At 36.7% G+C, this 12,445-nt stretch overlaps 1 protein-coding gene across 1 annotated transcript in view; it reads left to right on the forward strand.

Annotated features, from left to right (window-relative positions):
* ADCY2 (adenylate cyclase 2) overlaps positions 1 to 12,445 on the forward strand; it is a 210,226-nt gene that overhangs the window by 149,435 nt on the left and 48,346 nt on the right. Inside the window, exons 13-15 of the mRNA XM_063399668.1 lie at positions 429 to 498; positions 2,800 to 2,897; positions 8,865 to 8,949. Of these exons, the coding sequence (XP_063255738.1) occupies positions 429 to 498; positions 2,800 to 2,897; positions 8,865 to 8,949 (253 nt within the window). The remainder of the gene's footprint in view (positions 1 to 428; positions 499 to 2,799; positions 2,898 to 8,864; positions 8,950 to 12,445) is intronic.

Raw genomic sequence — 12,445 nt, forward strand, 5'->3', positions numbered from 1 at the left:
CAGTCCTGCATATGGTAACAGTGCCCTTCCTAAAGGTACCTTGTCAAGGCCTGTTTTTGTCTCAGGCCCTCCTCTGTCCACTGGATATGTTATAGTATTTTGGACATGAGTGGAATATCACTGTTAGAATTTCATATATATTCCATTCCAATAGAAATCTCTCCATTGATTCTCCTTAGGCATGATCAACAGAAAAACAGTTGTTCATCTGAGCTTTTTTTTTCATGCGTACTTTAGCAATAGAAGCCAAAAAGGAGGGGGGATTTTCACTCTCCACTTTTACTGTCAATGAAATTCACCATATACACTGCAATACGTGTGAACTTGCTTAATTCCAACTTACTTACTTATTTTGCCATATTTCAGTAATAGAAAAGGACAGGACTACTTTCTTCTATGTCAGTGATAATGTTCCTTCTCTGTTCTAGGCAGTGGCTTAAATCTGAAGACATTCAAAGGATATCACTTCTTTTCTACAATAAGACTCTGGAAAAAGAAGTAAGTTATTTTCAATAAGATTTGATTTTCAGAAGTCAGGCCTTTTCATTGTTTTATGGTCCTGTGGGCCTTGAGTGTTTCTCTACACACTGACACAGCTTCAGCAGGAAGACTGGGGAGTTGCCTCTCTCTGCTTTCTCACGAGCATAGGGCAGCTGATGGCTGAATAACTCTGCTGTCCTTGGGGGAAGTAAGAGGTAGGTTGGACCATAACTGGCTGTATAAATTGGTGAATTTGATGGGAAGTGGCTAGAGGAAGTGTTACCATGTTGTGCTCACACTGTCCAGCAAGTATCCTCTGTGTCCCAGGTGGTGGTTGAAGACGTACTTAATAATTTTTTGATATCTTTCAGTTCAAAGCATCTAAAATGATTTTCAGATTGTTTCACAGCTCAGCAGAATAATTGTTATGGCTGGCTGACAAAGGCATATGTTGCTGGGCAATGCATTAGGGTAGAAAAGGTTTCAAGGCTCCTTGAGCCTGTTTTGAAGACTTCCTAAGAGAAAAGAAACAAGACCTGGTTTTGGGTTCACTGACTGGATCAAAACCATGCCTAGCAGCACATGAGATTTTAGTGTGGGTGTTACAAACCAATGAATTCTGAAAGATAACTTGAGAGAAAAATGTCACATGTGTACTTTGGACAATGACTTGGGAGAAAATTTGGGAGCTGAGTTATTTGGCTGAGTCAATGCTCCTAGTAGAAGTCTAATATCTTGATGTAGAATGCTGTGGAACACCAAGGAGGTAATTACTATTTTTGGATCCAGCTTTTTTACTATCTTTTTTTTTGCTGCCTTTTAATGACTCACCAGTCCAGTCTTGGCTTTAAAGGACTTGATAAGAAGTCTGCTTTTTATTTAAACAGAAGCTTTTCTGACCCTCTGGGACCTGAAAGTACAGAAAGATAATAAAGCAAAATAATCGTTTAACCTAAGGAGTGAGTTGCCTGCCCTCATTAGGAAATGCCTGGAGTAGTGTGAAACAGTGAAACAAATTTAAAAGCAGATTGGTATTCTGTGAAATTTTAATAGCAGCTCAAGGTTCAAAATTGTTGAACAGGACCTTTACAAACATATTTGACAGGTGGAAGAGCAGAACTCTCTGCAAAGGTATCCATCAAGCAAAGACACATTTGTGCCTTGTGATTCAGTTAGATAAGTGATAAGAATTGCTTTCAACGTGTCATACAAAAGTGAAAAAAGCTGTTGTGTTGCTAAAATGAGTTTCTACATATTCGTGTAAAGTTTAGTGCACTGGTTTCATAGGCAGAGCTTGGCATTAAGTACAGAGACACAGCTGTGTGCTTGCAGTTGGAAGGCACAGCTCATGCAGTTTCTATTTTCTGAAGTTTGCATCTCCAGTGCTTTGTGAAAATAATCTTTGGGTTTTGTTTTTTTTTTTTTTTAGTAATTAAATCTTGAACTTTTATCCTTTGGGAAAAAAAAACCCAAAAACCTAGGATAGGGTAACAAACTTTAATTGCTACTTAGATCATTTCCCTTTGAGTACTTAATTGGTTTCAGCCTAGATATATCTATCTCAAATAGCAGAGCAACTCTGATAAATATTTCATTGCTTAATTCTCATGTCTCTAGACAGACTAATTAGAGATAAATAGATTTTTCTCATGACAAAACAGATTATATTGAGTCTCTCCTAAGAATGTCAAGTGTTTAGTAGTAACAGTGGACATATGAGGCCTTTTAATGAAGACATAAAATATTTTACTTGAAGTAATAATATAGGTTCAGTAAATATCAGTGTGGTTGCTAGTTATGCTCTGTAGCACAGCTTACACTTTGCTGCTTTTTGTACTCCTAAGTTTCCTGTTTCAATTAATATGGCATTTCTTATAACTGTTTTAGCCCATTCAGTATTTATCAATAATTGAAAATCAATTTGAGGAACTAATCACAAAGAATTTTGGAATCTGTGAAGAATACTTGGCCATTCTTAGAAATATTTTAACATATGCCTTTTTTGGAGGGAGGGGATTTTTTTTTAATTGAACTTTTTAAGATGAGTTTGGGATAGTCTGTTCAGTGGAGAAACAAGGTAAAATTGTGAAGAAAGAAGGCAAAACTGTTTGACATGGCTATTCTTCAACAAGCAAAAGTAGTATTACTATGTCTGATAATCCCTAGCCCTATGTGAGGGATGTGAAGTCACTGAAGAACAGGAAATTTACTGAAAAAACTGCCTATACATATGTGCACCTTTAAGCTGAAAATTCTGTTGGTGCTATTTCATCTGCTTTGGCAATTGTCTTTTTAACATTTGCTTTTATTTTCTTCTAGTATCGAGCAACTACTCTGCCTGCATTCAAGTATTATGTGACTTGTGCCTGTCTCATATTCTTCTGCATTTTTGTTGTACAGATTCTGGTATTGCCAAAGTAAGTGATATTTATTGTGTACTCATTCCTATGTATATTTGCTCATTAGTGTAATATATATATATATATATAAAGTAAAACATTGTGGAATTGTTAGTTTACAGATGTCAATTCATGGAAATTAAATTGAATAGAAAAGACTGGGAATTTCAGCTGATTTTCAAATTTAGGCTTGTTTCTAATTTTAAACACTGTTGATAGTGTTATGCCAAACATTAGTAAAAATTCTTCTTTCCTTTGAATTTTTCTCTTTGCATTTAAAAGTAAGTGTGACAGTTGGACATTGGATTGAGACAAAGTGAATTGCAGAGCTGGAACTGTGATAAGTAAATGTATTTAACATATCACTATGATAATACTGCTATACTAAGCATGAAAACAAAGCATTAATAATCATAAAGTGTATATTTATAAAATTAATTTTAGAATATTAAAATCCATTTCTGGAATAAATCTTTTTATCAGAATCGGTATCTCATTGGGTGATTTATATTTGTGCTTATTCTAGAAAGGCTGAAAACTGGAAGACAGTTCCAATATAGGATGTTTTATTAGACTTGTTAAAATTAAATTTTGCAGTAGATTGTTTACACAGTGTGAAGTTGGTATTTATTTTACAGCAATTGTTTCTAAAGCCAACACTTCATATTCCCTGTCATACAATAATTCTTACCTCGTAGTCCTTTTTCCTGTAGAGTACATTCAGGATTATTATTTATAACTACAGTTGAGTGATTGGTCTTGTTCTGTAGTATTTACTCACATTTTAATTCAAAGCCAGAAGGAATAGTTAGGATATTATGTATAGACTTTCCATACTGCAAACTTATAACATGTATACACTTTTATCAACTTCTATTCAGATGTTATAGTGGCAGTTTCCCAGCAAATTTCTAAAATGGAGGCACAAACCAATGGGACGCTCTTTCAAGAATTCAGCAGTATCCTGCACGTGGTCCAGTGTGACTTTGGGCATTATTAAAAATAGGAAATTAAGACATGGGGCAAATTTTATTTTACAAGCTCATACTGTATTTTGATAACTATAGGAATTAATTCAGGGAAATTCATGTTTTGCCACATCTCAAAAGCCAAGGGTGGATCTAACTTCTCCCAGCAAACAGTACAATTTTTGAATCTGTTTTTTGGTTTTGATTTCAGTCATAAAAATTAATCTAGATTTATCATCTATCTTACATGTCAGATATTCATTTTCCTCTATCCTTACTATGTTGCTTAAGCCAATATTTTTGCTCATTTAAATATATCAGAATATCAGTGAACTTTTGGGAGCTGTATTCAACTAAGGAAAATGTCCTCCAGCTTGCTGGTCTTCCTGGTAATTCTAAAATCAGAGCAAAAGACACTGACAAATGCTTTGTCATTTTCATTACCAAAATGTTAAGTGTCTGGTGATCTGATCCTTTTATAGGGCTGCATAATTGTGAAATTGTAAAAGCAAAAGTGTAAAATCAGGTATTACCAACATAAATGGTACTCAGCATGAGGTGGTCTGTGGGTTATTTTAATAGATAAAAAATGGAGCACAGAAAGGCAAGGTATTATATATGCATCTGCATCTTTGCTGGAAAACTGAGAGCATTGCAAGTTAAAACAACAACAACAAAAGCTGAAAAATCAGCAGTGTATGCGGTCATAACAAATGCAACCTAAATTGAACACGCTCCGATGCTGCAGATGTTATTTTCTACTAAAATTCTTTCTACCCTTTTTGGTTTCTTACAAAAGTTCTAGAGGATTTTTAAATGATGGTCTAATGAAGACAGGGAGATGAACTAAATCTGCCACTGGGCTTTATTGATTCACTATTCCATTCATCTGGTTTGCAGTTAGTGTAATATCATTGATTTCTGTGCAGGCACACAGCCTGCTACTTAAAAGTAGATTTGGAGATATTTGATGATGGATAACATCCAGCAAGTTGCAAGTGCTATCTTCAAGATCACAAGACATATTTTTCAAGACTGAAATACTTTATTAATGTTTTAATTTTCTTGGGGTCAGTAAAGTGATGCGGTGTTTTAATAATACACTTTACACAAAGTGGTAATTACAAATTAAATCAAGAAGACAGTATCTTGAGGTGAAATGTATGATGAGGAGCAGGTCTTCATTGGTATTAAAATGTAAGCAAATTTTTATCTTTACCTTTCCTTCGAACAGGCCTTCAGTGGCTCTCTAGAATTCTTGGTTTCCCAAGTGAGGAAAGTATCTCATTTAATTCACAGCAACCCTACAGTCTCTATTTAAGCAAACAGAATTGGTACTAACATGGAATTGGTAGTGTTCGTTTTTTCAAATGTAGACTGGTGAATTGATGAAAGTATATTTCTACTGAACACGAGATACTTCTTGTAGTATCCAAGTAAGGGATTGCATTTAGGCTACATTTAAGATTCTTACCAAATCTTCACTCTCTGAGGCTGTTGTGTTCAGGAAACTGTGTCCTTTTGTCCTGAGTCACGCCAAACAGTCATGGTTAGGAGGCCTTCACATAATATTTATGATCAGGCACAACTGAATTTCTTCCTAGGAAAGGTAGTACTTAGACAGTTTGTTCAAAAGCAGGCACATAAGATATAAGATAGTATACGTGAAAGGAAACCATCATTACTAGCTACTTTTCTGCTGTATTAAAACAAACAAACACCAACACTTCAAGTGGAATTATAAAACTGAACTGATATTGTTATAACATTGAAACTGCCATACAGTCTCCACAGCTATTGAATCTTTTGATGGCTTAGTAAAAGTATCAATTCATTTAAGAAAGAAATAGCTACTATTAGATACAAAAAAAAAAGTCTGAATTCGGTATTGGCTTGTATAATTGTCAGTTGTAGTGGCTTCATTGTTATTTTATCATCCCAAGAGACTTTGCAGTCCTATTGTTCAGAACATGGATAACAATTATCTACAAGCTAAGGAAATCCTCTGCATTAAGGGACATGTGCCAAAACCCACATATTTTCCTAAAAGTTACAAAATTATAGAAAAAACCCACATTCTTTTCTGCATTTTTCAGTATCTTTATCTTCATCAATTAATTTGTTTTTCAGTTAAATAGTTACCAATAAGATATACATAAATATAATTTTTTTCTGATCTCGTACCAGTGATAAAAATGAATTGTTCAAAGCAGGTATTTCCTAATGAAACCAGAAAAATGCAAGTTTAGCTAAGACCATAAATTATTTAGATGTGGAACTTCCTGAAGCTTGAGAAGTTCTCATATTGTTTCCTCACTTTTAAACTGTCCCTCAGTAGGTTATGATCAAGAGTTGTCCTGTTTGGGTTTCTGGTGGGGGACTGTAACAGAGAGCAGAATGAGGTCAATCCTTGAAGCATAGAAGAGGCAGGTAAAATCTTACCTGGCTTATGCAAGTTCAGGTGCTCGTCTGACTAAATATTTTGCCCAAATGTGTCAATGCAATGCATTTGATAACTCTACACAACAAAAACAAGTTTACTTTACTGTAAAGACCTGTACTGGTTTTGTAATGTTTCAGTGACAAAAATTAAATCATATTATAGCTTTTCTATGGTCAATTTCTCAGTAAGATTTGTTTGGCATTTTTAGCATTTTGCTTCCCTTCATAGCATTTCCAGCCCACTTCTTTCCTTCTAGGAGAAGCATGAAACTATTTCATCTTAGCTTAAGTGAAACAGAAGTCTTGCTGTTCCCAGAAAAGAATGGGGCGTTGGGAGCAAAAATACTATGGGTTTTTTCACCCTCAAATCTAGATTCTAAGATACCACTTTTTATTACCCTCAGTCTTTTTCTCTTAGTCCTGCTCACTTTGCTGTGTAATTCTTGCGCTCCCTCAGTAACATCATTGATTATGTGAAACAGCTACAAAGACCTTTTGTTCTTGCCTGTTGCCCGGGAGATTAAGTACTCTTTGCATAAGCTCTCTTTATGCCATGTTAATTTTATTTCTCTTGCTGTCCAATTTCTCTCATAAACATGTTCATTTCTTCTTCTAAAAGGATGCACTCCAAACTTGACTGATAAGGCTATTCTTGTGTTGAGTCATTTTTAAGGTGTGCAGGCCCCTCTTTTGTATTCTTCATATAAGAAAAAGAATAGTTATATTTTGAAATGCAGGAAAGGATACTTGAATGTTAATGAAGGATATATGATTGGAAGTGTTTATGCATATATAAAAAATAAATCTCTTTCTTCTCTAATTTGCTTCACTTTTAGTTCCCTTCCCTTCCCTTCCCTTCCCTTCCCTTCCCTTCCCTTCCCTTCCCTTCCCTTCCCTTCCCTTCCCTTCCCTTCCCTTCCCTTCCCTTCCCTTCCCTTCCCTTCCCTTCCCTTCCCTTCCCTTCCCTTCCCTTCCCTTCCCTTCCCTTCCCTTCCCTTCCCTTCCCTTCCCTTCCCTTCCCTTCCCTTCCCTTCCCTTCCCTTCCCTTCCCTTCCCTTCCCTTCCCTTCCCTTCCCTTCCCTTCCCTTCCCTTCCCTTCCTTTCCCCTTTCCCCTTTCCCCTTTCCCCTTTCCCCTTTCCCCTTTCCTTTCCCCTTTCCCCTTCCCCCTTCCCCCTTCCCCCTTCCCCCTTCCCCCTTCCCCCTTTCCTCTCTTCTGTTGCTTATGAGATTTTCAATTCCTAGGAGTAAAGACTAGTTTGAATGCTCTGCTGTACAGCTTACTGTCTCAGTCTCGATGAGAAAATCTTCGTGAACATGTATTGATAAGCAATAATGATCTTCAAATGACTTTTAAAAGAAATAATATTTTATGATGAATATATGTTATGAATTGCCAGTTGTTTGGTTTTCATCAGCTGTGCACATCAGCCCATATAATACTTAATGTATAAAAACTTCTCTGAATGATTGGCAGGGAAGCTCATCAATTACTCTCCAAAATGCTCTTAATGGCATCAGATTGGTTGGTGATGTTAATGCTTTTTTGTGCTTTCCTGAAATATTTTATATAGCACTGTTGTTAAAACAGATCAAAATGTTTCTTAGTATTTCTGGCATATAATGTCTGATAAAGTAAGATATTTGCTGAGGCTCAAAGGAGTTGAGAAATAGGTATTAATTCTGTAAAAGTGTCAAATCTGAGGTTCAACCTGAACGCAGTTACTCAGGTGAGGGACTTCATGACTTCATCTAGCTCCCATGCTTAAACAACTCAGTTGACCCAGAGCTTCTGGTCTTCTCTTGGCATTCATTAAACATAATTGGGTTCCACAGCATCCTTCCCTAGGCTGCTGTGCTGAGAAGCTCTCACATGGTGCCTGATGGAGCAATTATGCTCTACTGTGGTCTTCCTATAGAGAGATTTCCACGTGTGTGGAATGAATGAAGGAATGCACAGATTGTTACTGAATCCCTGTTTGCTGAGTATCCAGGGATGCTACTTTGGCTAGACCTTCCTATTTATAACACACAAGAAAAGGATGATTGGTAACACTGAGTAAGGGTGATCAGCGTCACAGATATTGCAGCTTCTGCTGCGAGGCACTGAAAATGGGCATCACTGACCCGTGTGGTTTTCTGCCTTTTAGGGGTGAATGTACAACACCAGCAAGTTTATTTTGTATGTCTCTTAGGCTCTTATATTATTTTAAAATCAACAACGAAATAGCAAAGCAATAAGGCTCTTCTTTAATACAGGCTTTCTCAAGTTAAAACAGAACAAAGCATAGCTTCTCTTAATGTACTCTGTCTTTATACATGTAGAAATTATTAGCTTCTCATGGTAATAACTTTGCAAGTCAGAGTTAATTTAATTGAAGCATTCCTGAATTGAGAAAATGGCAGGGAAATGCCTGGCATTTGGGTGAAGGTTGGAATTGGCTTTCCATGATATCAGTGTTTGGAAGTTGCATCTTGTACGTAGTAATTTTTCATATCATCAGTATTACAGACAAATAAATGTCATGTTACAAATGTGCACCAAAGAAATTAATACCTGTTATCCTTTTCTTCTAGAACATCTATTCTTGGAATTTCATTTGGGGCTGCATTTCTCTTGCTTTCCTTCATTTTGTTTATCTGTTTCGCTGGACAGCTTTTGGTAGGTATTCAAGGAAATCCAATCCATTAGTTGATGGTTTCTTTCAAATAACATATTCTGATTTTGCCAAGTCACTTTGCCTTTGCAGAGTATCAGTTAAAGGAACAGGATTTGCGTGCTCTGGGGGGTTCTGTAGACATTGTTTTGTCCATGTTGTTTTTTTGTAAAATCTCCTGATTTATCTGAAAAGCAGAAAATGCCAATACATTGGTTGTATTGACACTAATATTCTGTTTCTCATATGAAGCTGGATCATCTGAGAGGTTTTCATTATTGTTTGAAGATTGCCTTTTATAATGTTTTTGCTATTGTGCTTAGAGGAGGTGACTCATCTTGTGAGTACTTTAACTTGCAGGACTGTGTATTTGTTTAAGTATTGTATAAAACCATTTTCTGAGTTTAAAGAATATTTCACATAACAATTTTGCCTAACAATTTCATTTGAAATATAAAAATGTTTTATTAAATTTCCAGTATTGTCACTGAGCGGTCCAGGTATTATTATAATATCTATTAGTGTATGTACTATTATGCTGAATTTGAGAATGTAATTCAATATTTGGATAAACCTTTCAGCCTTTCAGCATACCCCCTTTTCTGTTCTCAAATAGATCCAATATGGAACTCCATCTGTTATGAGGAGTTTCTGGATTTGTATAAAAGTGAATGCAATCTGAATGTGGCATACCCACTTCTTCTCTGTCTTTGCATAAGCTCACATAGAGAAAACAGAAAGATCTTTTATTTAAAAAAGCATGTAGGAAAGACAATTACTTCAGTATGCAGTAAAACAGTGTGACAGGGTAATTAGAGAAAGAAACAGAGGAAGTAGGTTTTTATAATTTCTCTCTCTTCTCTTGTGAGGCTTGTAATTAATCAGGACACGTTTTTAAGAAAATAGAATTAATATACATTTCAATTACCTTTCCAACAGGTTAGAGATGCTGCCACTGCCCAGGAATTAATCTGAAATATAATGCAATGATATTCTTAAATATTTTTCGTCATTAGAGTGAGGCCTTAGAAGTATTGCTATTACTTAAAAGCAAAGATTAGTTGTCTCACAATATTATACTTGATTGCTATTTGTTATTGACAGTAAATTGAGGTAAAATGATGAAGTCAGAGTACTACTCTTGAATAAGAAAATTAAAAGAAAAATCCTTCAAAGAAAAGCCAGCCTTTTCCTGTAGGAAAAAGAGGTGCTAATGAAATAGTATCAAGAAATGCTGCCACATACATTCTCCTGGGGCTTTTATTTATAGTGTTACTTATGAGGAATACATTTTTCTGCATTTGAAGGGATGGCAAAACAATATCCCAAGTCAGAGTTGGTAGAGTTGGGCCACTTGAATAATATCTAACTCCTATTTTCAATCTTTTTTGCCCATGTCACATAAGTACTGTAGATACTGTAAATAGAAATGGAGACCTAGCATTGCATTTCTGATGACTTGCCTGTTGTCATGTTCTGACCTAAATAACTTGAAGAGGAGTTATGTCCATGTATTTCTGAGTTCAGCTCCTCTAATACAGAAACTGTGCTGCTAAAAAGATTTCATATTGTTATGACCATAGTTGATGCAGTGTTGTCTTTCCTTCACGTGCATGGATGTAGTTCTTAAGGTGACAGGTGAGAAGCAGCTAACCAATAAGCAGTAGGTTTTCCTTTCCCTTGGTCTCTCCCTAAGATTTCTTCCTTTGTGTCAAAATCAAAGTATTGTTTTGCAGCTTTAACCACAGTGACAGCCTATGTTATATTTTGGTAGCATATTTATTGTGCTATCTGACCCATCACTTTAAATATTTTCTTTTTGGAAGAAACAGTCTAAAATTTCAAAGAAACTAATATTGATATCTGAGTTTTCACACAACAGTGACACTGTTAGCAGAAATCAGGCTTTGTCATCCTAAGGCTTAATTGGTTTGGGTTTGTTCTGGGTTTTTTCACACCTCTTTTTCTAAAGAGGTACATTTTGGATTCCCTTATAGAAGGCATGTAGTAAATGTGGATTTCCTTGTGTGTACATGCACTTGCACACAATTACAGAGTTTAAAATCACCCAATATCTCTCTTCTAAAATTGCAACCAAAAAAATGAAGAATTTTTTGTGCCTGTCTGACCCTGACAGATGTAATGTGGTGAGTTAGTCACAGGCCAGACACTCACCCAGCTGCTCACTCACTCTGCCTCACTCAGAAGGACAGGGTAGGAAAACAGGATGAGAAAGATTCAGATAAGGCTTAAGACAGGGCAGGGAGATGACTGACCAATTACTTTGATAGAAAATACAGACTGAACTTGGATATAATTGATTTAATATATTGCAAATCAGAATAGATTTGCGTAGTAAGAAACAAAAAGAAACATTAAAGCCACACCATTACCCCTCCCTATCCCAAATTTATCTTCACTCCTCTGCTCCAGAGTCCTCTACCTCCCCTCAAGCAGTCCAAGTAGGGGTGGAGAGTGGTTGGTGCATAGACCTTTCTCTCTGCTGCTCCTTCCTTTCACAGTTCAATGCTGCTCAATTTTAAGGACTCCACAGGCTGCAGTTCCTTCAGGAACATCACCTACTCCAGCACAGGTCTTCCTGCAGTGTGGCTGTCTGCTCCAGCATGGAGTGCCTGCTCCTCCAACCCTGGGGTCCCCTCCTCTGTTTCTCCCTTTGTGTTCCCTCCCCTTCTCTCTGCCCAACATTTTGGGCTCTTTCTTGCCCTGGTGTGGTAGGCAAGGACACAGGCGCTGCGGAAGATTTCAGAATGTAACAAGAAAGCAGCTAAGACTCTTCCTCCCCCTCATCCACAGTCTTGTCCATAGAGATAAGCGAAAAAAGTCCCTCTGAAGTATGCAACTCCCCTCTAACTTCAGTAGATTTCCATTCCCCTTTACTAAGACCCACCGTCCCTTTGTAACGTAGCGAAACTCCTTCGAGTATTTAACTCCAAGATACAAGCTAATAAATCACCATTTTAACCATCCACCATACTAGTGTCAGTGTTTGTCTATAGCCCAAAAAGCTAGAGCAAAGCTCAGCCGCCGTGCTGTCCTTTTAATACCAAGTCACCAACCTTCTACCTAAAAGCAACACCCTGGTGCCCAACTAGGTTCATCACCAACCTGAGCACCAGAACCTGGTACACAAACTTGCAGTAGCAGTCAAATATTTACAGGACTGTTACAAGATTTACAGAGTGGGACCTGAAATGCCAGTAAAGACAGCAAAATCTAAGTTCAGCTTAGGACACCTGGATATCACTGTGTTGTATATGCTTGTCTTAGTACTTTTGGCACTTTGCACTCTCAGTCTTCACTTATTACAAATGGCTGCAGCCACCACGGAGTAAGTCCCACAAAAACCAACATGGAACACATTTCTCTGCATGATTTTCATTCCATTGGCAAAAAAAAAAAAAAAAACCCGATCCAGACTGTAATTCTAAAATTACTAGCTCTTATGGAATTTAATTGCAATATTGTAAGAAGAGATTTATG

Source organism: Prinia subflava, chromosome 1, assembly GCF_021018805.1.
Source record: "Prinia subflava isolate CZ2003 ecotype Zambia chromosome 1, Cam_Psub_1.2, whole genome shotgun sequence".
NCBI lineage: Eukaryota > Metazoa > Chordata > Aves > Passeriformes > Cisticolidae > Prinia > Prinia subflava.